Source organism: Clarias gariepinus, chromosome 14 (assembly GCF_024256425.1).
Source record: "Clarias gariepinus isolate MV-2021 ecotype Netherlands chromosome 14, CGAR_prim_01v2, whole genome shotgun sequence".
Classification (NCBI taxonomy): domain Eukaryota; kingdom Metazoa; phylum Chordata; class Actinopteri; order Siluriformes; family Clariidae; genus Clarias; species Clarias gariepinus.
The window spans coordinates 9,341,840-9,364,716 of NC_071113.1; the positions used below are offsets into that span (position 1 = coordinate 9,341,840).

The window sequence follows — 22,877 nt, forward strand, 5'->3', positions numbered from 1 at the left end:
CTCATGGATAGCAATTACAGCATGTACTAGATGTAACAATGACATCTTTCGATGCAATTTATCAATCTCCTAAAGGGAGACAGCATAATTTGTCTTTTATATAATAGCAGGAATTTTAGTTGTGTTATGCCAGAGCTTGGGAGTAATCCAGCAGAATGACAGGAATAAAACCGTTCCAAGATTATTTTGCCTGGATAAGTCTATCTACATTACTACATCTACACTGTTGTACATTTGAGGTTACTTTTACCATAAAGACCAGTGTAATAATTAGGAATGTATTTAAATAACCTTCAGTCAATTCATTGCTGTTAAGAATTTAACCAATTACAATTTTTTTAACCAGCGCTATTTGTTTTGCGTAATATTTCTTCGTAGTTCACATATCTTTTAAATTTTACACCACCAAAAATCTGTGCATTGAATTATTATTAATTAATTAATCAATTATCAAGTTGTCATGTTGGGGTGGTGGTTAGAACTGTGCCTTTGCACCTCAAGGGTGTAACCGGCCAATGCCCTGAGTCTCCTGGGTTAGGCTGCAGGCCTCCCGTGATCTTGTATGGGCTAAGCAGTATAAAGAGTGAGGGAGTGAGTAAGTTGTTAAATCATTGTTAAAGTGTTCAGATATTAGTTGAGATAATTAGCAAAATCTGCAACCGTTCTAACAATATAAAGTTACATTTTTTTGCATCCATATCAGATGATTTGTTGTTAATAAATGTCTTAGACTTGGATTACTTTGGACTTTTGTGAAGCCAAGCACAATAGCACCATCAGTGATAGTATTCTTTCTGGCTCAGATCTATGCAGCCCAACTTTAAGAGTTCTGGAAGATTGAAGTGCTGCCTGAATAACTTTTTTTAAAATGTATTGATATGAAATTCTTAGGTACAATGACGATGAGTGACGTGGATTGTTTACGCAATCATCCTTTTTTCCCATTTTTTGTAAATGCAATAGGAGGACGATTGTTTGAAAAAAGGATTTGCATAGGGATAGCATGTTTTCTGCAGGTTTCTGCCTAGCATTTTGGTAATGCAGCAGCATAGGTATAGTGTAAACCGAACCAGGCCTTACAGACTTCGATTTGGTATGCATTTATAATAGTTTGCGGAATATAATATTTATAATACATGCCATCTGTGAAACATTTTGATATAATGCATTCCTTGGCTTTTAGGGTGTCCTATCATGCTAATATAACTTTTAGACATTCAGGTGGGTCTCCAGTGTGCATGTTCAAACAAAAACAAGAGAAAAAAAACATTCTTTCATTTTTGTATTCTCCAGGGTGTAACCAGCCAATTAGATGGGTCTATTGTGACATCATATAAGAAGATCCCCTTCCTCAGCTTATAACTCAGCTTTACTGTTCTCTGGTGGGGAGCAGTAGCTCATCATGTACTGTATATACACACTGAAATGGTGTGTTTGGAAAAAAGGCGAAACAGAGGGAGTTTAAGGGGTGGACACACAGCAATATCTTAGGGGAATTTCAGCTACGGCCCTAAAACATACACTTTGGGTGACGTTTGAGACTTGTGTTAATTTGTTGAAGAATACCGATAACTGATACTGGTTAGAAAACTACATTGCTCGCTTTTAATAGTGGTGATACATTGTGTAGTGAGCAAAGAAAAAGTGAGCCTGAATGATAAAGGGAAACTATGACTTACTCCTGGAGCTTAAAGATCTATATCAGCACTTTACTGACAGCTTGGATACTCTCTTAGACATCAGGGCTTGCATATCATCTGATTTAGTGAAATTAGTGTATGGTCCATGCTTGCGATGCAATGGTGACGCTTTATTTTCCTTATTGATGCAGAGTAATCGCGTGACTCTGAAAATGGACGTTTCACACACCGAGCACTCACACGTCATTGGCAAAGGAGGCAACAACATCAAGAAGGTGATGGAGGATACGGGCTGCCACATTCACTTCCCTGACTCTAACCGCAACAACCAGGCAGAGAAGAGCAATCAGGTCAGATCTTATCATATGCACATATATACATATCTTTCCATTAATTTTGAATCAAAAGGTTCTATCTGTCTCAATGCTACTAACATATATAAAGCAATTAAGAATAATGCAATGTACAATATATATATAGCTTTTTAGGCGTTTTTATAATTAGTATTTAGGAATAAATAACACACCTCTAATAGGTTTATAGATTTTTATTATGTTAGTGCCAGTTACTGCAATGATGTCAATTTCTCAGGATACGTTGTAATTGTAAAAAAAAAAAAATGACCGTGTTTAACTTGATTTTCCACCATCCATCAATATTTGCTCATTACTCCGATTATGCACACCTGGTTTCAGTTCCACCTTGATTAGTTCTAATGTTTCTGAATCTCATTAGATCATTTTGTGATTCTGCTTTCAATCTTTTGTTTTGTTCACCTACTGTAAATAGAAGCACCTGCATTTTCATTCATTTCCCCAAATACTTACCGTCTGCTTTATAATTATACGGTCACGTTTTTAGGCTTTGTATGAGTTAATGTAGCAGGAATTTTATCAGCTTGATCTGGAAAATCTTATTACTGTCTTTTTTCCTCGAGTCGCAAGGAAATAAATTGAAAGTAAATGCAAGCATCTGCTTGATACAATAGATGGGCCTAGAGCAGTGCTACTCAAATAGTGGTCAATAGTGAATAAAGTTATGGCAATATGATTGATTATTAACAGGTGGAACTGAATGAAATCACAAAATAAATTAAAAACGTATTTTGCATGTATTGATTTTTAAATGCATTGATTTCGTGTGTATGTACTGTGCAGTAAGGACTGTTTACACAAAAACAAAGCAATTTATTTTTCAGTAGGATGGGGTTTGATAAAGTGATGCAATTGGTGTAACTGGCCATCAGCTGTGACCAGTATTTTCTTTTTAGCTAATAAAATAGTTTGACACAGATACAGAAACTAATATAACATAGTTAATCCAGTCCTTAAAAAATACGTTTTTGCAGTTTTTAGAAAAACAAGTTTTTTTAATGAAGCAAGAAGTACTGATTGATAGGGAATATTTTGCGCATGTTTTGTTGGAGTCACAAGAGTGATAAAATGTACAAATGGCAAAATATTATGTCAAAATTGTTTTGGTTATATTAATGTGGATTTTGGGTGTTTTTGCAAAACACAATAACTTCACCTCACACAGTTTGGTCACAATGGATAAATCAGCTTACAGTTGTTTTTTTTAAGCATGCAGTTTAGTATCAGTAATTTGTTCAAATATACTGTATATATATACATACACACACACACTTAAGTTGGATTTATGTTCTACATTTTAGAACAACGCTGTAGTTCAATGCTTGAGACATGAAACTGACTCTCATGAAGACCTTCACAGGGAAAGCAAGAACTTACCTCTGCTGCAGTTAATTTACGTACTGTAGAGTTACCAGCCTCAGAAATCGCCAAACCAAACAGCACCTCAGATTAGAGGCGTTATAAAGGATTTACAGAGCATAAGTAGCAGATACATCTCAATGTCAACTGTTCAAAGGAGATTATTGCAAACTTTGGACAACTTCAGCATTGTTTTACAATTTTAAAAGAAATAAAAATCAGGAAAGACCATGCAATTAGAAGGTTTGTCCAAACTTTTAACTTGTAGTGTATATATATATATACAGTATATATAAAATCAAGAAAAAAAAGTATGGAGTTTTCTGCTTTTAAATTACAAACATTGTTGAATAAAATAAAAAGCCACCAATACATCAAACAATTCATCATCAGCTTCCACAGTTACACCTTGGTTGTTGACGACGGCACCATATCAGAGTAAATGTATGAGTCATATAATGTTCATTTATAGATTATTTGAGATTCCATATCCATATATATCGTAACTCAAAGATCTCAGTGGAAAACAGGTCTGTGTCATGGTTTGCCTAAAACGTTGAGGTTTAAAGCTTTTAAAACAAGGCTATGTAGTGGTTTTTAATTTAAACATTTTATTATAGGCAACCTCGTGTGCCAGAGGAAAATAATTTGCCAGAATGAGTCAAACTGTTGCTGTCAAACTGTTTATTTCAAAGCCGTATTAATGTGCCTGCTTTTAAACAAATAAAATCGTTACACTTAGGCAACTGATCTGGCTTACTTTTTATTTATTATGTTGTACAGCAACCGAATCTTACTTATAACAGACAACATTGTGTGGCAGAACATTTGTTCATGATGAACATTATTAATAATAAATTCAATTACTTATTGAACAATGGTTCATTAACCACTTTTTTTTTTTGTGCCCAAGAATGGGCTTATTCATGATAAAAGTTAATGTAACACGTCCCCCTTATAGCTTATTGCTTTAAAATTAAATCACTATCGATGATGTGCCTTAACTAACAACTTACCTTACTAAAGGCCTTCAGTACTATGTTAGGAAATGTTAGCTTTTGTATACAGCTTTGGTTTAATATGTAAGAAATAAAATGTATGGTGGTGGAGTGGTTACACTGTCGCCTTGCACCTCCAGGTTCAATTCCCACCTCAGGTTTGTGTGCATGGAGTTCCAGTTGCATGTTCTCCCCATGCTTGGTGGTTTCCTCCGGGTACTTCGGTTTCCTCCCACATGTCCAAAGGCATGAAGATTAGGTTAACTGGCGTTCCCAAATTGCTCGTAGTGTGTGAATGACCATGAGTGTGTGTATGTCTGTGCGAGTGCCCTGCGATGGATTGGTACCCCATCAGTACCAAGGCCGCCTCGTGCCCTAAGTCTCCTGGGATAGGCTATACATCCTATATACAGAATAAGGCGGTATGATAATAATGTATGTTGCTCTTTAAATATATGAAGGCGTTAAGTGACTTTGTGTTCATATGGCTATCGATACAGTGTATTTATGCTTCATGCTTCCTGATGTGATATTGTTTTTGTAACCTTTCGTAACCGACCTAAGCTTTCTCTGAAACATAGTAAATAGCCCTGGGTTAGAGCTCTGTTAATTGGACATAAGATATGTTTCCAACTCAGTACAAGTTTTGAGGCAGCAGAGCATCTGGAAATTGGGCCAGGGGTAGCTCAGTGGTTAAGGCATTGGACTACGGTTCGGAAGAGGTTCAAACCCCACAATCACTAAGTTGCCACTGTTGGGCCCTTGAGCAAGGCCCTTAACCCTCAACTGCTCAGATGTGTAATAAGATAAAAAAGTAAGTCGCTCTGGATAAGAGTGTCTGCCAAATGCCTAAATGTAAATGTAAATTGAGCTTTGCACCATCCTGAGTGTGATGCCATGATGGCACAGCAGGTAGCGTCACCAAATCTCAGCTCCAGACTCCCCTATAGGGTTTTTGTCCTTACAGAAATTCAAATCCTGTCCTCATCTTCGCCTGGGATTCCTCTAGGTTCTATGGTTTCCTTATCATGGCAGTGAAATGTCTGCACTAAATCGATACTAATATGACTGTCAGAATTCACGCTGTCATGTCAATAACAGTTAAAAGGTATGCAATAAGAAAATGTGTTGGCCCCCTCACACTACTGATTACGCCTGCAGAATGATCCAGGGACTTGGTCATGCACCAACGATAACAGTTGATGGCGAGGCTTTTGTTTGTGCTTTCAAGAGATGCAGTATTTCATTATGACAACACATGTTTCATTTTAAAGAAGACTGCAGGAATGTTAAACATCCTGAGCTGTGTCTACAGTTTCATAAAAAAAAAAAAAAGGTCTGAAAAGCTTTATTATCTGTCCCTGGTTACACCCATCTGTTTATTACTACTCACTTCGGTTGACTCAGAACTGATGGGAAAAAGAGAAACAAACGCGGCGTTACATTTGTTCAATAACTTCACGGCCTCACATGCACCAAGCACGTGTGTGTGTGTTTAGTAATGTGAATTTTCTGCCTCTGTCTCTGTAGGTGTCTATTGCAGGCCAGCCAGGAGGAGTAGAGGCAGCCCGGGCCAGAATCAGGGTAAGCAAAAACACTGGACAGTGGCTCATAAATACTTTATAGCTGCTTGTTATGAGCCGTGCATGAGAACACATAGTTAATTCCTTCAGGTCTTACTTCAACACATCCAACATGCTGTCCTGGACAGTAGATGAACGTTTCTAAGCGGAGGCTATGGTTAGGTTGTTGGACGTGCATGATGTTGACATGTATACTGTTCTCAACGCATCAGATCTGTTTTTCACCTGCATTCCTTTTGCGAGTCAAGGAAAAGCCTCTGAATGAAGACTTGGCGTGTCTCCCTCTGCTGGTAAGACCTTTACAAAGCCATAAAAATAGTCCTGGAGCAACCTTGTTCTGTACATTCTAGCGGTTCAGTTCTAAGATACCCCGAAGCTACCAAAGACGGTTACAAATCAGATTAGTCAGATCAGATGTGGTAGAACATGGGGGTGGAGATGTAGAAAGAGAAGTCTGATCCAGATTTGGATGTAGGTAAATGAAGGTGAAACCAGGGCATGAGATTTGACGCTGTGGATTGGTGTATTTCTGATGTAAAACACATGGCAGTGACCCAGAGCCGAGCTCTAAAATCTTGTAAGTCGCTGGCGTCCTTGGCCGTTCGAGTGTTTTTGCTGCTCTGTTGCGATTCAATGGCACCCTGGTTCTTTCCTCAGGTTACAAGCCTACTGAGGTTCCTCCTTAAAAAAAAAAAAACAAGCACGAACAAGACCAGATCCCCTTTTTTGGGATTTTGTTCAGAAACTGAGCCCCAACTAATTATGGGTTTTTACACTAGAAATGATAACAAACTTTTTACCATTTATAAAGCAATTTGTAAGAAATGAGCACCTATCCAGGAAGTCCGAGTGTGGGTTTTGAGTCATAAAGTATAAGCAAAGCGATGTGGGTGAAACATATACTTGGCATTGAAAAAAACCAACAAGCCACTAGCTCGCTCTCTCGCTCTTTCATTTTCTCTCCCTTTCTCGCGTGACTTACGTTGCTGGAAATTCCACTCCTGACCACTCCAATCATCTCCACTTTTCCCTTTTCCTCTCGGTCTTTGAAGAAGTGCCTGCCTTAGTTTTGCTCATTTGTCTTGACAGCTAGTGGACAGCATGAAGAGAGATGGAGTACGTTGGACTGACCCATTTAAGTAGCAGACTGAAATTTTAAGGTTTCCTTTCTCTTTCCCTGCCAGCGTGGGACCCGAGACCTGCAAGCCGATATTAATATTCATGAGGCTTCATGAAGGCACCGTTTACTATCGTGAGCAGCGTTTTTCATCTTACTGTAGTCGTCTTTCTAGCAAGGTTGACCAGAACCCATGTGTCTTATTGGCTTTCGGAGAATTAAACTGTTGTTTCAATGCTTCAGTGAGATTAGGCGATTAAAAAATTAGACTTGCATTCTTCTTGGATCTGAGCTCATTCTTTTATTACAAGCCAGGATGATTCATAAAGACTCTTTTTCACAAATATGCAGCAAACCAAACGCATTACAGTTAGCGATCCTCCATTTAAAATGATCCTTTCTGAGTAAAATCCAGATAGGATGCCTTTATGAATAGTGTCAGAACCTGCGTATTGGTTTTAAGCCCCATGGGAAGAAGGAAATTGTTAGCTTACATGCACCATAGGAATGTTAAAGCATAAGCACTTAGTCCTTGACTGCTGCTGATGTTTCTGCTCAGCCTGATGGATGGAGGCCTTTACATTTCAGGGGAAGTTCCTTCCTTTACCACATCTGAAGGGCTTCACAAGGCCTTTCTTTTTAGCCCCTGGTATAGAATGTGAGTGCATGCGCAGGCCCTGTCACATATGGTACTAATCAAGGCTGCATTTTGTCTGACTGGTCGCTTTTGTTTAGCATTTCATTTTCTAGGGCACATGAAGAATCAAAATCACAGATGACGATAATATGGAGCAATGTTTTTGCTCATGATTCATTTGTGTGGGGACTCGTCTCTCCGGAGTCCTTTGTAACTTGCATCTATGACCACAGGAATTTAGCAAAGAACTTTAATTCTTCTGTGCATTTTAAAAGTTTATGTGGCCACAGGCCAAACAAAGCGGTTTTGGGTGTGGATTTGGCTAAGGTCACATCCCCAGTGGTGGCGCCAAATACTGAGTTCCCGTTTATACTGATCACCAGGTATTAAATATCTGAGATACGAGATTAAAGTGAATATGGACGAAGCATTTTTATTTTTTCTCTTTGAAGGAGCTGCTGCCTCTGGTGTTAATGTTCGAGCTGCCGGTCATAGTACAGCTGAACCCTGACCCTAGCTCTCCAGCCATCCAGCACATCTCTCAGACATACAACATCTCTGTGGCCTTCAAGCAGCGCTCTAGGCTCTACGGTGCTACCGGGGTTGTAAGGGGCTCCCAGAATAACATTGCAGCTGTCAAGGTATGAACAACACACATCATTCAACTCACACTGGTATTACAGGTTGTGTGTTTTTTTTTTATGAAACGTTTCAAAAGCTGGTATTGACTTGCAGCCTGATCTGTTGCTCATAATCCTCTTATCACCACCATGTGGCCTGCTGGAGCCAGACCTGTTGAAAAAAGGCTCCAGGTCTGCCTTCTGAAGGCAAGTTCAATGTGTGGCATGTTCTTGGGTGGTAATACCCAAACCAAAGCCAAGTTCCTCTACAGGCAGTGAATGGGAGGCAAAGGGGTCAAAGCAGTACGTCCTCCAATTCTTCCTGTCCAACATCTGACCTATAAAAAAAAAGAATCTAGATCATTGCAAGAGGCCAGAAGTATATGTCATATTATTATGAGTCGTACAAGAAATTTTAATCAGTGCGGATTGAATCCTCGAACTAGAATATGTGGATTCGTTTTTGTATAACAGCATGACTCAAGGATGATGATATTTTTTAGGTTTCCAATAAACAAGTTTGTATTAAGTTTCTATAGTAACAGTTTATACACAGGGATTTGTACGTTATACGCTTCACAGGACGCTTCACATGAACTAAGCGTAATTATAAGCTGATGAATTAAAAAAAAAACATGTAATGTGTAATCTTTGACATGATTAATTTTTTTTTTTTTTTTTTGCCAGGAAAAACATTTCTATAACTTTCCCAATATCAGGACGACAGGAGAGTTTTCAATAGTTTTCAGTTCCTGGGGTTTTCTCTAACATGACAAACTGCATTTTTTTTTTTTCATTTTATAGTTTTTAACAATGAGAGAAATATAGATGCAGGGGAGAAATGACTGTTTATAGCTGCAGCAAAGTCTGTTAAAAGCAGTGGTGGACAAAGTACACAAATCCTGTACTTGTGTAAAAAAAAATATCATATATAAAATCAAATATTACTCCAGTAAAAGTAGAATTCCTCAATTTCCATTTCTCCTTAAGGTAAAGTTTAATACAACTATGTTTATATACACAACACCATGCAGAAATGTAGTGAAGTAGAAGGTACAGATATTTGTTATAGGATGTAGAGGAGGAAAAGTAAAAAAAAAAAAAAAAAAGTAAAGTATACTCTAGATATGTAAAATATGCATTAAATACATTCATCGTCTAAACTGCTTTAACCTGTATTCAGGGTCGCGGGGGGCCTGGAGCCTATCCCAGGAGGCTTAGGGCACGAGGCGGGGTACACCCTGGACAGGGTGCCAATCCATCGCAGGGCACACACACATACACACACTCACACACTCATTCACACACTACAGGCAATTTGGGAATGCCAATAGGCCTAATCTGCATGTCTTTGGATTGTGGGAGGAAACCCATCAAGCACGGGGAGAAATTAAACTAAAACCTTTTGTAACATTTGATAATTTAATGTAGTATAAGCAGAATAACACATTCCAGGTCATGCTGTTATATGAAAATAATCCACTTTCAGGTTGTAGCAGTTTTACATCATGTTCTTTTTTTTTTTTATTAAAGAGAATTAAAGATGTACAGCTCTGTGATATTGAGTTGCTGCTGTTAGAGCTGATGGAGGATGTGACCCATCATTTCACTCTTTCTTTGTGGTTGTGCTGCAGAGGGGCACGGCCATGTTGCTGGAGCACTTAGCCGGGAGCCTGGCGAGCGCCATCACCGTGAGCACACAGCTGGACATCGCGCCCCAGCACCATCTTGCCATGATGGGCCGCAACGGCACCAACATCAAGCACATCATGCAGAGAACCGGCGCCCAGGTGCACTTCCCTGATCCAAACTGCCCGCAGAAGAAGTCGACCGTCTATATCCAGGGCACCATCGACTCCGTATGCCTGGCACGCCAGTACCTCATGGTAATAGAGTCTTTCTTTTTTTCTTTCTGTTCTCTCTTGTCCTGCTGACTTGTTTCCTTTTTAAGTCTTTCTGTTCTATTTCTGCCTCTCTGTTTTTCTTCTCTTTTTCTGTGTGTGTGTTCGTGTGTGTGTCTGTGTGTGTGTCTGAATTCCTCCATTCCTTCCTTAAGGCGAAATAGAAAACAGTGACTTTAGCCGTCACTTGCTGTTGTGGTCTTCTTCAGATTGCCGAGCCCTCTGGAGAAGACTCATTACGTGGTGGTCAGTAAGAACGAGAGCGGGGGTGTCAATGCACAAAGCAAAAGAAAAAAAATAGCATAAACATAGGATCCACGTTCGAGGACACACAAGAAGAGAATGTTCCCGGCAGGAAAAAAAGCAATTACAGCACTTACAGACGCTTTGTCTCTTCTTAGCTCTGCAGCTGTTAATAAGAGACATCCTGACTTGTATTAGCAGCTATTGTTTAAGCTGATTATGAATAATCTAAAGTCTTATCTTTATGCTCCCTCTCCTCCCTTTCAAGCAGCTTTTTTTATGATCACACAGCTGTTTACTCTCGATCCTGTGTGTGTCTTTGTAGTTTTATTTGCTTGATGTAGGCCAATAATTAGATTTTTTTTTTTAAATACTGACTTTTTTGGCCGGACTGTTTATATCTTTATAGTGTAGAAGGGTTCAGTTTTTTAAAGGATATTTATGTTTATATTTTCTCTGGGTTCTCTGGTTTCCTTCCACAGTCCACAAACATGCAGATTAGGCTAATTGGCGTTTAAAAATTGCCTAAACTGTGTGAATTTTGCATGTGAATGTTGACCGGAGGTCCTACCACGGTGGTACAAATGAAAATGAATACAGTGGTTCCTATTGGCCTCCACGGTCCCTAGTTGGACTACAGAGGTTCCTAGAAAGATTGATGGATTCATGATTTAAGTCTTTATGATTACAAGTCTGCAAAGCACAAACCTGGGCATTATTTGTTTTTAGGATCATTAAATCATAAATGGGCTTAGTGTTTAGCACTATCGCCTTGCACCTCCAGGTTCTGGGTTCAGTTGCCACCTTGGAGTTTGCATGTTCTCTCCATGACTAGTGGGTTTCCTTCGAGTACTCCAACTTTTGTAAATCCCAACGTTTTGGCCAGACTGTTTTTATCTTTATAGTGTAGAATTTTTTTTTTTTTTTAAAAGGTATTCACTTTTATATTTCCTTCGGGTTTTTCGGTTTCCTCCCACAGTCCAACGACAGGCATATTAGGCTAATTGACGTTCCCAAATTGCCCATAATGTGCTAATGTGTGTATGTACAGTATGTGTGTGCCCTGCGATTGGATTGCCCCCCCACTTGTGCCCTAAGTCTCCTGTGGTAGGCTTTATGCCCCCAAGACCCTGTATACGGGATAAAGCGACATAGACGATGAGTGAGTAAATTATTAATGTAGCTACATTCAAACACATATACACAGTTGTGTCTGGTGCTTAATCAAAGGCAATCAAAAAACAATTAACCAATCTCGTCTATAAAAAAGTTTCCTATTAAGATCTTTCGAAGGTTTGGTGAGGGTGTACAGTAAATGCCTTAAACTGAAGGTTTCAGAGCATTCGCAGTGGCTCCAGAGAGCCTGCTGAGTTTGTTGAGTCAATGTGCAGAGAGTTTCCTCAACGCTGTACCTGCTGATGTTGTTCTTTTCAACATGAGAACAAGAGGGTGGATCACAGTACAATAACTGTAGCTTTGCTACTTTAGGATGTGAGCCAAGTAGTCCTTAAGGCACTTAATGTTCCAATGATTTAATACTGTGTTGAAAATTGCTTTCTATTCTTCAGTTCTCACTGTCTGGTGCTTGGGTTTTATATCCTGAAGAAGACAACATGTCACTTAGACTTTTGACCTTATGGGGACATCCGACTGTTTCCTAGCAGACAAATGGCTTTAAAAAAATTGAAATAATTTTAATAATAGATTTAGGACTAGACATAACATTAAGTAGCAGCATTAATAATTAGGTCTGTTGAAGATCCTTAAATGGATAGTTAGATAAGTGTTTGTCTGTGTGTGTGTTTGTGTTTGCGTGTGTGTATGTGTGGACATTGTTGTGATACAGGGCTGCCTGCCACTGGTGCTCATGTTTGACATCAAAGAGGACGTTGCAGTAGATCCACAGTGTGTCACATCTCTCATGGAACAGCTGGATGTGTTCATCAGTGTTAAACCCAAACCCAAACAGCCTAGCAAGGTATAGACACACACACACACACACACACACACACACACACACACATACACACACACACACATATATACCACCAAGATTATAAAAAGTTATAACTCATGACCTATAACTCTATACCTGTAAAGGAGCCTGAAGGTCTGATCTCCTCTCAGGCTGGAGTCAGAGTGGTGTATGAACGCACTGAATGCCAGGCACATGTAAAAGTAGTGTGCGGTTTTTACTTGGGAATCTGAAAACTGGAACTCTTTTCCGAGCATTCATTTTCATATCCTCACTCACGGTCAGACGACGAAACAGGATCTTGTGTTTTTCCTTAAACGGCTCCGTTCTAAATCAGCAGACTGTGCAAATCGCCGTTTCAGTGCATAAATCTGACTTCCTCCAAATGACATGCTGATTGGCCTGTTTGTTATTATATTTCCTAGAGGGTCCTCTAGTTTAACAGCAGTAATTTTTAAAAACAAATGCTAGGATGGGCAACAAGATCATTCTATATACAGTACATTATATGAGTTGTTCATGATGATTGAGCACACTACTGTAAGCTAGCCTCTTATTCAATAATCATCTTTATATATTTGATTACCTAAAAGGATGTTCTTTATTTCAGGTTTAAACAAATCTTTCAGTACATTTGCAACAATTTTCCATGTTAAATGCAGTCGGCAAGATGTCTTTCTTGCATCTTTAGGTTTGCACTATGCATGTCTGATATGTACAGTATATTCAGCCTAATTTTTAAATATGAAAAGATATGCAGTTGAGGTATTTCCAAATTGCCCATAGTTTACTGTATGATTGCAAAGCGTAAACATCCAATTCCTGAGTTTCTGTTGCTAGGATAGAATCCAGGCCTCTATGACCCTATAAGGGTGTAGGGTGTAATCTGGAATGGACAATGGATATATAGATGGACAGAATATGGATGGACTAATATTTAGTATATATTATTTTATTACTAGTATTATTATTAAATATTAATATTTATATTGACAAGGTTAATGCCACTAAGGTGGAAATGCAAAAAAAAAAAAAAAGTTTCCCAAGATGGCTGCACTTCTAATGTTATAGTGCTTAGCCACAAAGTCATCTCATTATGGGTGGGACAGACTTCGATTTTTTACCAATGTATATTAGTCTCAGAGAATCAGAGCACCCCCTCCCAGAAAAAAAGCTGTGCTAAGCCTAATTCTTCCATCATTCTCCAAGCAATGACCAAAAATGTCCTGATTTTAGTGCCAACGCGAACAATAATAACATTATATTATATCAACTACTGAATGCTTCTCTGTTTTTATTAGATAAAATAAACAGTCTGTTCTTAATCATTTTAAATAACAATGATATTTGTGACTCCCCATCGCTTATTTGATCATTTGTCTCCAGTCAGTGATAGTGAAGAGCGTGGAGAGGAATGCTCTGAACATGTATGAAGCCCGGCGTTACTTGCTGGGGCTGGACAGCAGTGGAGTGTATGTGTCCATCTCGACTTCATCCAGCAGCAGCAGCACCAGCAGCCCTCCGTCTGCCCTGACCCCAACTCTCAGCTGTCCTGTAGGCATCGACATCCTGACCTCTGCTGGCTTGGGTCTCACGAGCCTGGGTAGGAGAGATGCTTACAAAGTAGACTATATTACATTATTTAAACATGTATCGGCTAATCATATAATACAGGCTGCACAGAACTTCTCTTTTATAGGACATAATTTCAATGTTCCTTATTAAATCAAATTCAAATTGTATTCAAATTCAAATTTTATTCGTCACATACACAGTCATACACAATACGAAATGTAGTGAAATGCTTACACGACCGCCAGTGACCTTAAAAAGAGAATTAAAGCTTAAATAAGTAATAAATATGAATAAAAGAAATACAATAGAAAATTTAAATTAAAAAATAAAAATAAAATTTAACTAGGAAAAATAGAACTAAAATAGAAACTGAAAATAAAAATATACTGTACAAATAGAAATATAATGGTGTGCAAATATGGATAGAAAAAGTGACTTTGTGCAGTGGTTATTAAAGTGTCTTTGTGCAATGGTTATTAAAGTGTGCAATGGTCCAAAATGTAAACGTAAACATGTAGTGTAGATGTGATGTGCGTGGAATTGTCCATAGTGTCCATGGATGTATAAAGATTGATTGATTGATTGTGAAAAGATGAAAAGATTGTGAAAAGATTGTGTTAGTTCAAAAAAGATAGTCTTGATGAATTCAATTAATGGATTCGTAAATTCACATTACTGATTGTTATTTTTTTATTTCTCATTCTTATGCGTACACTGATACCTTGGCAAATGCCTTAAGAATTTCGGCAAAGACATTATTTATGATCTTTTCTCTATTTTGGGGTGACTGGAACAGATAATCTGCATTTGCATTATTTTCTATGGGAAAATGCATTTTGCAATACGAATTTTCTCCTTAAGAACTCACCTCGGGAATGGATTAAATTTGTATGCTGAGGTACCACTGTAATTAAACTGAAAAAGAGACCATATGGCTCATGAGGCTTATTTCCCACAGCTGCTTCTCTGAGTGCCCCGTCCACCCCCAACTCTCTCCTTAACGCCCTCAACAGCTCCATCAGTCCCCTGCACATCTCCTCGTCTGGAACGCCTAGTCCTACACTTTGGTCCAGCTCACTGGCCAGTCCAACCGGCACACCAGGTGTGAGAAAAATATCGCACACACACACACACACACACACACAAAGACACCAGTTTTGCCAACTAATTTAAAATTTCGAGTTATCAATTTAGAAGCTTGAACTAAATGTCGAGTGCATTGTTTCTATTTTTAAAGTGCAGCTTTTTTCACAGTTAAGCTAGAAAACCACACAATCATGTCCATAATTTACATATAATGAAAACATTAGCTAAGCTAGCCAGCTAAGTGCTATCTCTCCTGTTACAGTATATCTGTTTGACTTAACTAGTAAGCTAAGTTGCAAACAAGCTAGCAAACAAATGCAAGTATGAGCATATTATGTACTGTAAATAAAACTATATTAGCAAGTTATTTTAAATTGGGCTATTTTATTATTTAAACCACTAGCCAAAGTAGCTGGGACACTAGCTAGCATTAGCCAACTATTCTATTTCAGAAACTCTTGGCAAAGAACATAGCAGGGCTAGCTAGCATTAGGATGTTATTTTATGGAATTATCCATGTGGGAAATATTTTGTGCAAATAGACATATATTTTAGCTTTGTGCTTATTAAAATACATTTATTGACACCCTATGAAAAGGCTATCTATCAAGGCATGTTTTTTATTTAAGTCAGCCTTTTTATTAGTGTAAAGTATTATACATGCTCTTTGTTTAATAACTCAGCAACATAGCACCAGTGAAATCTTGATTAAGATATAAGGGGCATTTAAGTCAAACCGGGACTTTTGATTGTGCAAAATAATAGAACACAGTTATCAAAGTAAAAATTACCCTCTTGTCACTTGTTTAACTAGTGCTTGAATACCATCAAGGTAAAAAGTTTTCTCAGTATGACGAAGCCATGATTGAACTGCCTGTTTCACGTATAAAACTCTGGCCACCCAAGAACTCCTTGAATGGCCCGAACATGTGACAATGGCTCACAGTGAGATCAGGACTGTACTGGGGTTGTGGTAATAGCTTCCAGCCATGTTCTGTAATGTGCAAGTGGTGTTCGTGAATGATTATTAAATTCGATTATTGGTGTTTATGAATGTCTACAAATGCCAAATGCATCACTTCTGCAAGTTGCATTTTCAAAGATCAGGAATTCTACTAGTGAATTTTGACCGGAGCAACTGCAGTGGGCTCACAGCCACCTCAGCCAAGATCATCTTTCACAGATATGTAGCCTTATTTAAAACAGCTGCACCATTCAAGTATTTTACTCATCGTCATACTGTGCTCAAAGTATTTTAGAAATGTCGATCAGTTTTGTGAATTATGTGATGAAATTTCATCACAAGTCTCGTTTTGATTTGAACATTTAAAAACACATTTGTGGTGAGGGGCAAATTTTCATTTATTTTTATCTTTTAATTAATATTTTTAGAACTGAATAAATGTACAGTACATCCAAAAGGTAGACGCTTGATTAGTCTTTGCTCATCTGTTGCCATAAAACTGGAAGCAAAATTGTGTATGGATTGTCTTTGTCTGATATAGCATTACTATTTTCCTCACTTAAAATAAGAGACTTAAACCTGTTCCAAGCAGAAAACGTCCCAGAGCATAGCACACATAGTTGTGTTTGGTTTGGAAGAACTCAAGTGTCCTCCACAGAACCCTGACCTCAATCCAATGGTTGAAAACCATGGCTATGAACTTTTATTAAAACTCAGGCCTTCTCATCTAACATCATTGACCTCATCTATGCTCTTGTGACTAAATGAACACAAATCCCCACAGTGTCTTTTTAAAATCTGGTGGAAAACCTTTTCAGAAGATTGGAGATTTTTATAACAGCAATGATGGACTAAATCTGGAATTGGATTTTCCCCCAAAAAATATAATTGTGACTGTCAGGTGTCCAAAACCTTTTGCACACACAGTGTAAATTTTTTTCTTCTAAAATACCCAGGTTTTTCATCACCACTGATGATCCATCCAGCCACCCAGGCCACACTGACCAACATCCTCCTCCAGAGTTACACGCAAAATCATGCACCGTCTCCTCCACCCGGCCTTGCTCCAATAGATCCACAGGTCAATGGAGTCACTGACTGCAGCAAGGCTGTGTCCCTCAATGGCAAGGTGACATAGCCTCGACTATTTCATAATGTGCCAGCTGTGCCAGTTACATAGAAAATATGGCAAAATACATTAGGTGTACATTCTAAAATGATTCTGTGCCTGTTTTCTGCTGTAGCACTCTAGCTCTATGTACGGCAGAATGTCCTCCTCCTCACTGGCTGATAAAGTTCTGAATGTGGCACATGGAGATGCAGTCCAGGACGGCAGCACTCACTGTCCATCTGAACCACTGTCTAGCAAGTCCAGTCAGGACCAAGGTACACCCACCATGGATTATGAGTCAAAAGTTTGGACACACCTTCTAATTCCATGTTTTTTTTTTCTGATTTTCATTGCTTTCTACATTGTAAAAACAATGAATCCAAAATATTGTTGATAATTGAGATGTGTCTGCTACTTAATGCCTTCATAATGGCCCTAATCTCCTGTTAATTGGTGATTTATAAGATAAGATACAATAGGATATACCTCTATTCGTCACACAGTGGGCGAATTTCTTTGTTATAGCAGCAAAGAAAAATGTGCAAATACAAAAGAAAAAGAAAAACAAAAGATTAGTTACACTTTCAAATTAGTTTCTGATTTTGAGGCTGGTAACTCTAAAGGAACTTTTAAGTTAAGTTTTGGTCTTGCTTTCCTGGGACGGTCTTCTTGAGAGCTAGATTCATCATGGCGCTTGATAATAATTCATGTCTTAAAATAACAACTGACCGTTATTGTTGTTGTTAGTTAATTACCTAATGCCATATGTGTTATTTCATAGTTTTATAATTAGAAAAATCCAGTATTATTCAAGAATGTAGAAATTAAACCTATTCTTGTGTCCAGACTTTTGACTGGTACTGTATACTGTATGTCGGTGTATGCTTTTAGTTCATGTCATTAAGTTTGAATAAGCAAATAGTTTATTCAAAAATGGCAGCATAGACATACAGTACTAGCATAATTAAACTGTCAGTTTTACATTTCTATACTTGTATTGGGTTTAAATGTCTTTTTTTTTAAAGAACGTGAAACTGCAGTAGAGTAGTTGACTTGTAGAATCTCCAGGAAAAAAGAAATACTGCTGTTGTTATAGGTACTAGCTGTGAATTTAATTTCCTGCTAATTCCCATGTTATTCAGGGATAACTGTGGTAAACTCCTTGATTGGCACTAACCCCCGACCTTCCTTAAATTAAAATTGGATTATATTGACTTTGGCCAGATCATTAATGTTTTAATGTGTATATGCTTCCAAATGGTTCAGCCATGCTTTCCTGAAAGCCAAGCATTTCGGTAATTTCTGCTTTATAACCATTAAGATCTGTTTGGGTTGGCTGAACTTCCAAAAGCCAGGATAAGGGTATGGTTTTTGTACCTCACTCAGACCAGGAGTCGATTAAACTAGAGTTTCCTGTCTCTGGTGAGCAGTGAAGCTGTAATGAGGGCGGTCGGCTCCAGATTCCTTTATGCCAAGAGTAGTCATGCTATACAATTGTTAACCAAAGATGTCTGTCATTTGGTTCAGAGGTGTGTGTGTGTGTGTGTGTGTGTGTGTGTGTGCGCGTGTGCGTACGTGCTTTTGTACTTACTTTTTGTCGCTCTTGATAAGAGCCTCTGCCAAATGCCTAAATGTAAAGGTGTGTGTGTGATCGGATTTTTGTCATTCAGGATCTGATACTTTCGTGGAAGTGGGCATGCCGCGGAGCCCCTCACATTCGGGAAACAGCAGTGAGCTAAAGCAGATGCTGGCCTCCTGTAAAACAGCCTCAGGCAAGAGACAGGCTGTGGAGTTACTTCAGGGCACAAAGAACTCACATTTACAGTATGTTCTTTTATCCAGACACACTCTCACAAATGCATAACACATTCTAACCCCTAGATAAGGGTGTGCATGGTTACTAATTTTATGCAGAATTTTTATTGTCTTTTAAAGTTCAGACATCATCTAGTCAAATGCCAATAAATGAATAGAAAGACAGAATAAGAACCAGCGATGTCTCCGGTGTAAAATTAATTTACGGCACAGCAATCATCAATAGTTGCACAGTGATTGTTTAATAATGTTTTATTCTTTATTCAAATGTATTTTTCCTGGCAGCTTTAGAAAATACACTGCACGGCCCAAAAAAAAGTCACCGTGTGGATTTAAGTAAGCAAATGCTTAAGAGCCTTTGATAGGGTCATTATTACTTTAGTGATTAATGTGTTTCAGCTGACAACAGTTCTTTTATCCCTAACTGATGCATTAAATAGCTTCACATTTCTTAAACAACCAAGTCAGAATCTGATTACTAAAATTACCGGAATTGTGTTCGGAACTGTCAAGTGCATTATTGAAACTTAGTAGGATAGTGCTGAACCATCAACTACACAGAAAAAACATGGTCAGAAAAATATCACGAATGGCCGTGATCAGAGATCACTATTGACAGTAGAGATTACGACTATGGTTAATAGCGAAAATAGGAGCATTTCCACATGAACAATGTAGAAAGAACTCACAGGATTGGAACTAAAATCTTGTTGGTCCTGCCCTTTCTGTTATTATCATTACCGTCATCTTTTTTATGACCTGTATCGTGGAGCCATTCATAAGGCACATAACATTTCTTAACATCTTCTTAAAATGTATACACACAAAATCAACAATTTTTTTAATAAATGTATCTGCAGGCTTAGATTTACTTAGACCACTTCTTACTATTAATCAGAATTAACTCAATGTCCTCTTACATTCATAAGTGTCTGATAGGAAACAGAAACGGGTTGTCAATCAGAATTTATAAGGTATAGATCAAGAGATTTAGGTCTTCTTCTAGTGCTCGGGGCAGTTTTAAAGGTGGTTGACGTCAAACCAATTGTTTGAGAAGAGAAATAAATCGCTATGGAATCTTTGCCATAAGCTTCGTGATTGCTGTAATGAGGCAAAGGAGAATTGTATTGTATTATATAAATAGTCTTTACTGACAATGTGCGTATAAAGGAGATGATGCTATGACTTTGGTTTTTGTTGTTGTAAGGGAGATCCTGCCCTCACTGTTGTCATTATATTACAAAAATCTTATCTCCCTTGTGTTTTCTTTTCATTTTCCTCCTCCTTTCCCTCCTCTTCTACTCTACCTTTATTTGCCTCTGACTCTCCAGTTCAGATTGTTTGCTCTCCGACTCGGACTCCAGTGCTTCCGAGAGTCCAGTGGCTGATAAACGGGCACCGGGAAGTGAAAGAGCTGCCGAACGAGCAGCCCAGCAAAACTCGGAGCGCATCCGTCTTCCGCCGCAGTCCTCTTTCTCCAACATGCAGGTACTCCAGCATGCACCTTATCATTCATCCTCCTTTACCATAGCCAGAGTAGCTACACCATCCATTACAGTGTTCAGGAAATCCAGTATGGAAAATTTTTAACAAGCCACAATGCATAGATTTTAATTCTTCAAGAAGTACTACTGTATGCTTGTAGGGAGGCTGTACTTGTTTTCCGTTTAGAAAGTCTCTCACATGCTAAGGGTCCATCAGACTTTGTGTTGTTTTATTTATTACTAGAACCGGTCAAAAGTAAACACAAATCTGTCCATTAGTGTATGGTAAATACTTGTGACAAAATAAGGCAGTGTTTAGCTCATGCCTTTGCATCTCGTAAAGTAAGCTGACAGGCGATACATAGGACAACTTCCTTCTTCCCTACATAGCCTAAACACTCTCTGACTCAATCCTTTCTCTCCAGGCCTTTGACTATGAGCAGAAGAAGTTGCTGGCAACCAAAGGTAAGTGGTAGACAAAAGAACACCTCTATTGAAGTGTTGGCCTATAAATTCTAGAGACTTCTTTTGGTCCCTAGTTTCCTGTCTCTGGCTTTATCCTACTATCCAAAACCATGCCAGTAGTTACAATAGTGACATTTTGATTGCCCTAGATGTGATTGAGTATGTGAGTGTGTGTATTTATGGTAGCCTGTAGTGTTCTGGCCTAGAATCCATTGTGATAGGCTCCAGATCCAACACAACCCTGATCAGGATAATGCGGTTACAGAGGACGAAAGGACAAATTAACGTTCAGCTGCAAAATAACTAAATGAGGCAGTCTTGATATGTTTAATCCACCATGCCAATAGAATAGAACTGATCATTTTCCGAAGGGCAAAAGATCTGGCAGTGTTTAGCATGTCATTACAGCAATGGTTCCTTTTACAATAAACATCCCGCAATACTTTTTCAATAAACAAAATCTTAATAACCTCCTTCGCCGATCCATTTGCTGGTCGTGCATGAAAGATGCCAAATAGTAAATTATTATTATGATTACAGTGGATCTGACATTGCCACTGCTTAGTCAATGTTCTTGTTTTGATTGATTAGCTTAGGGCACATCTTCAAAAGTATCATGTACTTTTTAAATTCAAGTAAAGAATTTACAGAAAGACTTGTGGTCCGGTGCATTTTCAGCCATGCTGAAGAAACCGGTAGTGACGGAGGTGCGAACGCCAACAAACACATGGAGCGGCCTGGGTTTCTCCAAGTCCATGCCTGCGGAAACCATTAAGGAACTGCGCAGGGCCAACCATGTGTCCTACAAACCTACCATGTCCACTACGTACGAGGTGAGAACAAACTCTGGATTTTCACATGGTGTTTTGGGAATGGGTTTACATGTCTATGTCTGTTGGTGGAAACCTTCTGCTATGAGGTCAGTAAGTCACTCCTGCCTCAACACATCTGACCTATCTCATGAATGACGTTAACCAGTGATGTTAAGATGAGAGTTGATGAGCTGCAGAAATATATCATTTTAGGGTTTTATGGTAAGAAATGAGAAAATCCAAAGTGAGTTGACAAGTTCCTGATATGGAACAGTTTGTTCAGAGTCGCTACTCAAGGCTAATTTTTCAGACGTTTTTTGGATCATTTTTACGAGCTCCGTGAGTTAGGGAAGCTTTACCCCTCACATAGTAAACAGTCATGATGGAGCTTAGTTTTGTTTCATGGCAGGGATCTCCGCTATCACTCTCGCGCTCCAACAGCAGAGAAGGAGTGGGAAGTGGAAGCGACTCGGACAACTGGAGGGAGAGGAACGGGAGCGGGCTCCCGACACACAGCGAGTTCCCAGCACCTATCAGTCCCAAGAGGAAGCAGAACAAGTCAGGTAAGCAGCGCAGAAAGGCAGCCCAAATACCTGTCGTCCTCCTTCAGAACTGCTGCTGTACCAGGACACTTGCAGACCACAAGGCCACAGTTGTGTCTTTTGGGGTGTTGCCATTATAAAAAGACACAGAGGGAGGGGTACAAAGTACTTTGCACTCTTACATCAATCTCAGCTCTACAGCCAGTCAAGCGGATAGCTTGTACTAGCTATTTTTGCTAATTTGTGACCCCAATGGTGGCATCATGTGGTTGGGAGGAAACGTGAGAGTTTACCCCCTGACTGGTAGAGGTGGAAATTGGATATGACTAAATTAAGGATAAAAAAAAAATCGGGTATATATGTATAAAAATATACAAAATATATCTATCTTACTTACAGTTGAACACTATTTGAGCAGCAGTAACTACATGGACTGCATCTCTTCAGTGACCGGAAGTAATGGCTGTAACCTCAGCACCTCTATGAAAGGCTCTGACCTGCCAGAGCTCTTCAGCAAGCTGGGCCTCGGGAAGTACACGGATGTCTTCCAGCAACAGGAGGTACTATCCCAAAAAA

The 22,877-nt window shown here is 38.8% G+C and overlaps 1 protein-coding gene across 1 annotated transcript in view; it reads left to right on the plus strand.

The window, feature by feature from the left end:
- The window catches only part of LOC128541463 (protein bicaudal C homolog 1-like), an 81,901-nt gene that overhangs the window by 54,206 nt on the left and 4,818 nt on the right, over nt 1-22,877 (plus strand). Inside the window, exons 5-19 of the mRNA XM_053511890.1 lie at nt 1,832-1,990; nt 5,902-5,955; nt 8,161-8,349; nt 9,963-10,214; nt 12,319-12,450; nt 13,834-14,050; nt 14,981-15,124; nt 17,029-17,201; nt 17,317-17,458; nt 18,854-19,007; nt 20,330-20,486; nt 20,908-20,947; nt 21,626-21,780; nt 22,169-22,322; nt 22,701-22,861. Coding sequence (XP_053367865.1) covers nt 1,832-1,990; nt 5,902-5,955; nt 8,161-8,349; nt 9,963-10,214; nt 12,319-12,450; nt 13,834-14,050; nt 14,981-15,124; nt 17,029-17,201; nt 17,317-17,458; nt 18,854-19,007; nt 20,330-20,486; nt 20,908-20,947; nt 21,626-21,780; nt 22,169-22,322; nt 22,701-22,861 — 2,283 coding nt within the window. The remainder of the gene's footprint in view (nt 1-1,831; nt 1,991-5,901; nt 5,956-8,160; nt 8,350-9,962; nt 10,215-12,318; nt 12,451-13,833; nt 14,051-14,980; nt 15,125-17,028; nt 17,202-17,316; nt 17,459-18,853; nt 19,008-20,329; nt 20,487-20,907; nt 20,948-21,625; nt 21,781-22,168; nt 22,323-22,700; nt 22,862-22,877) is intronic.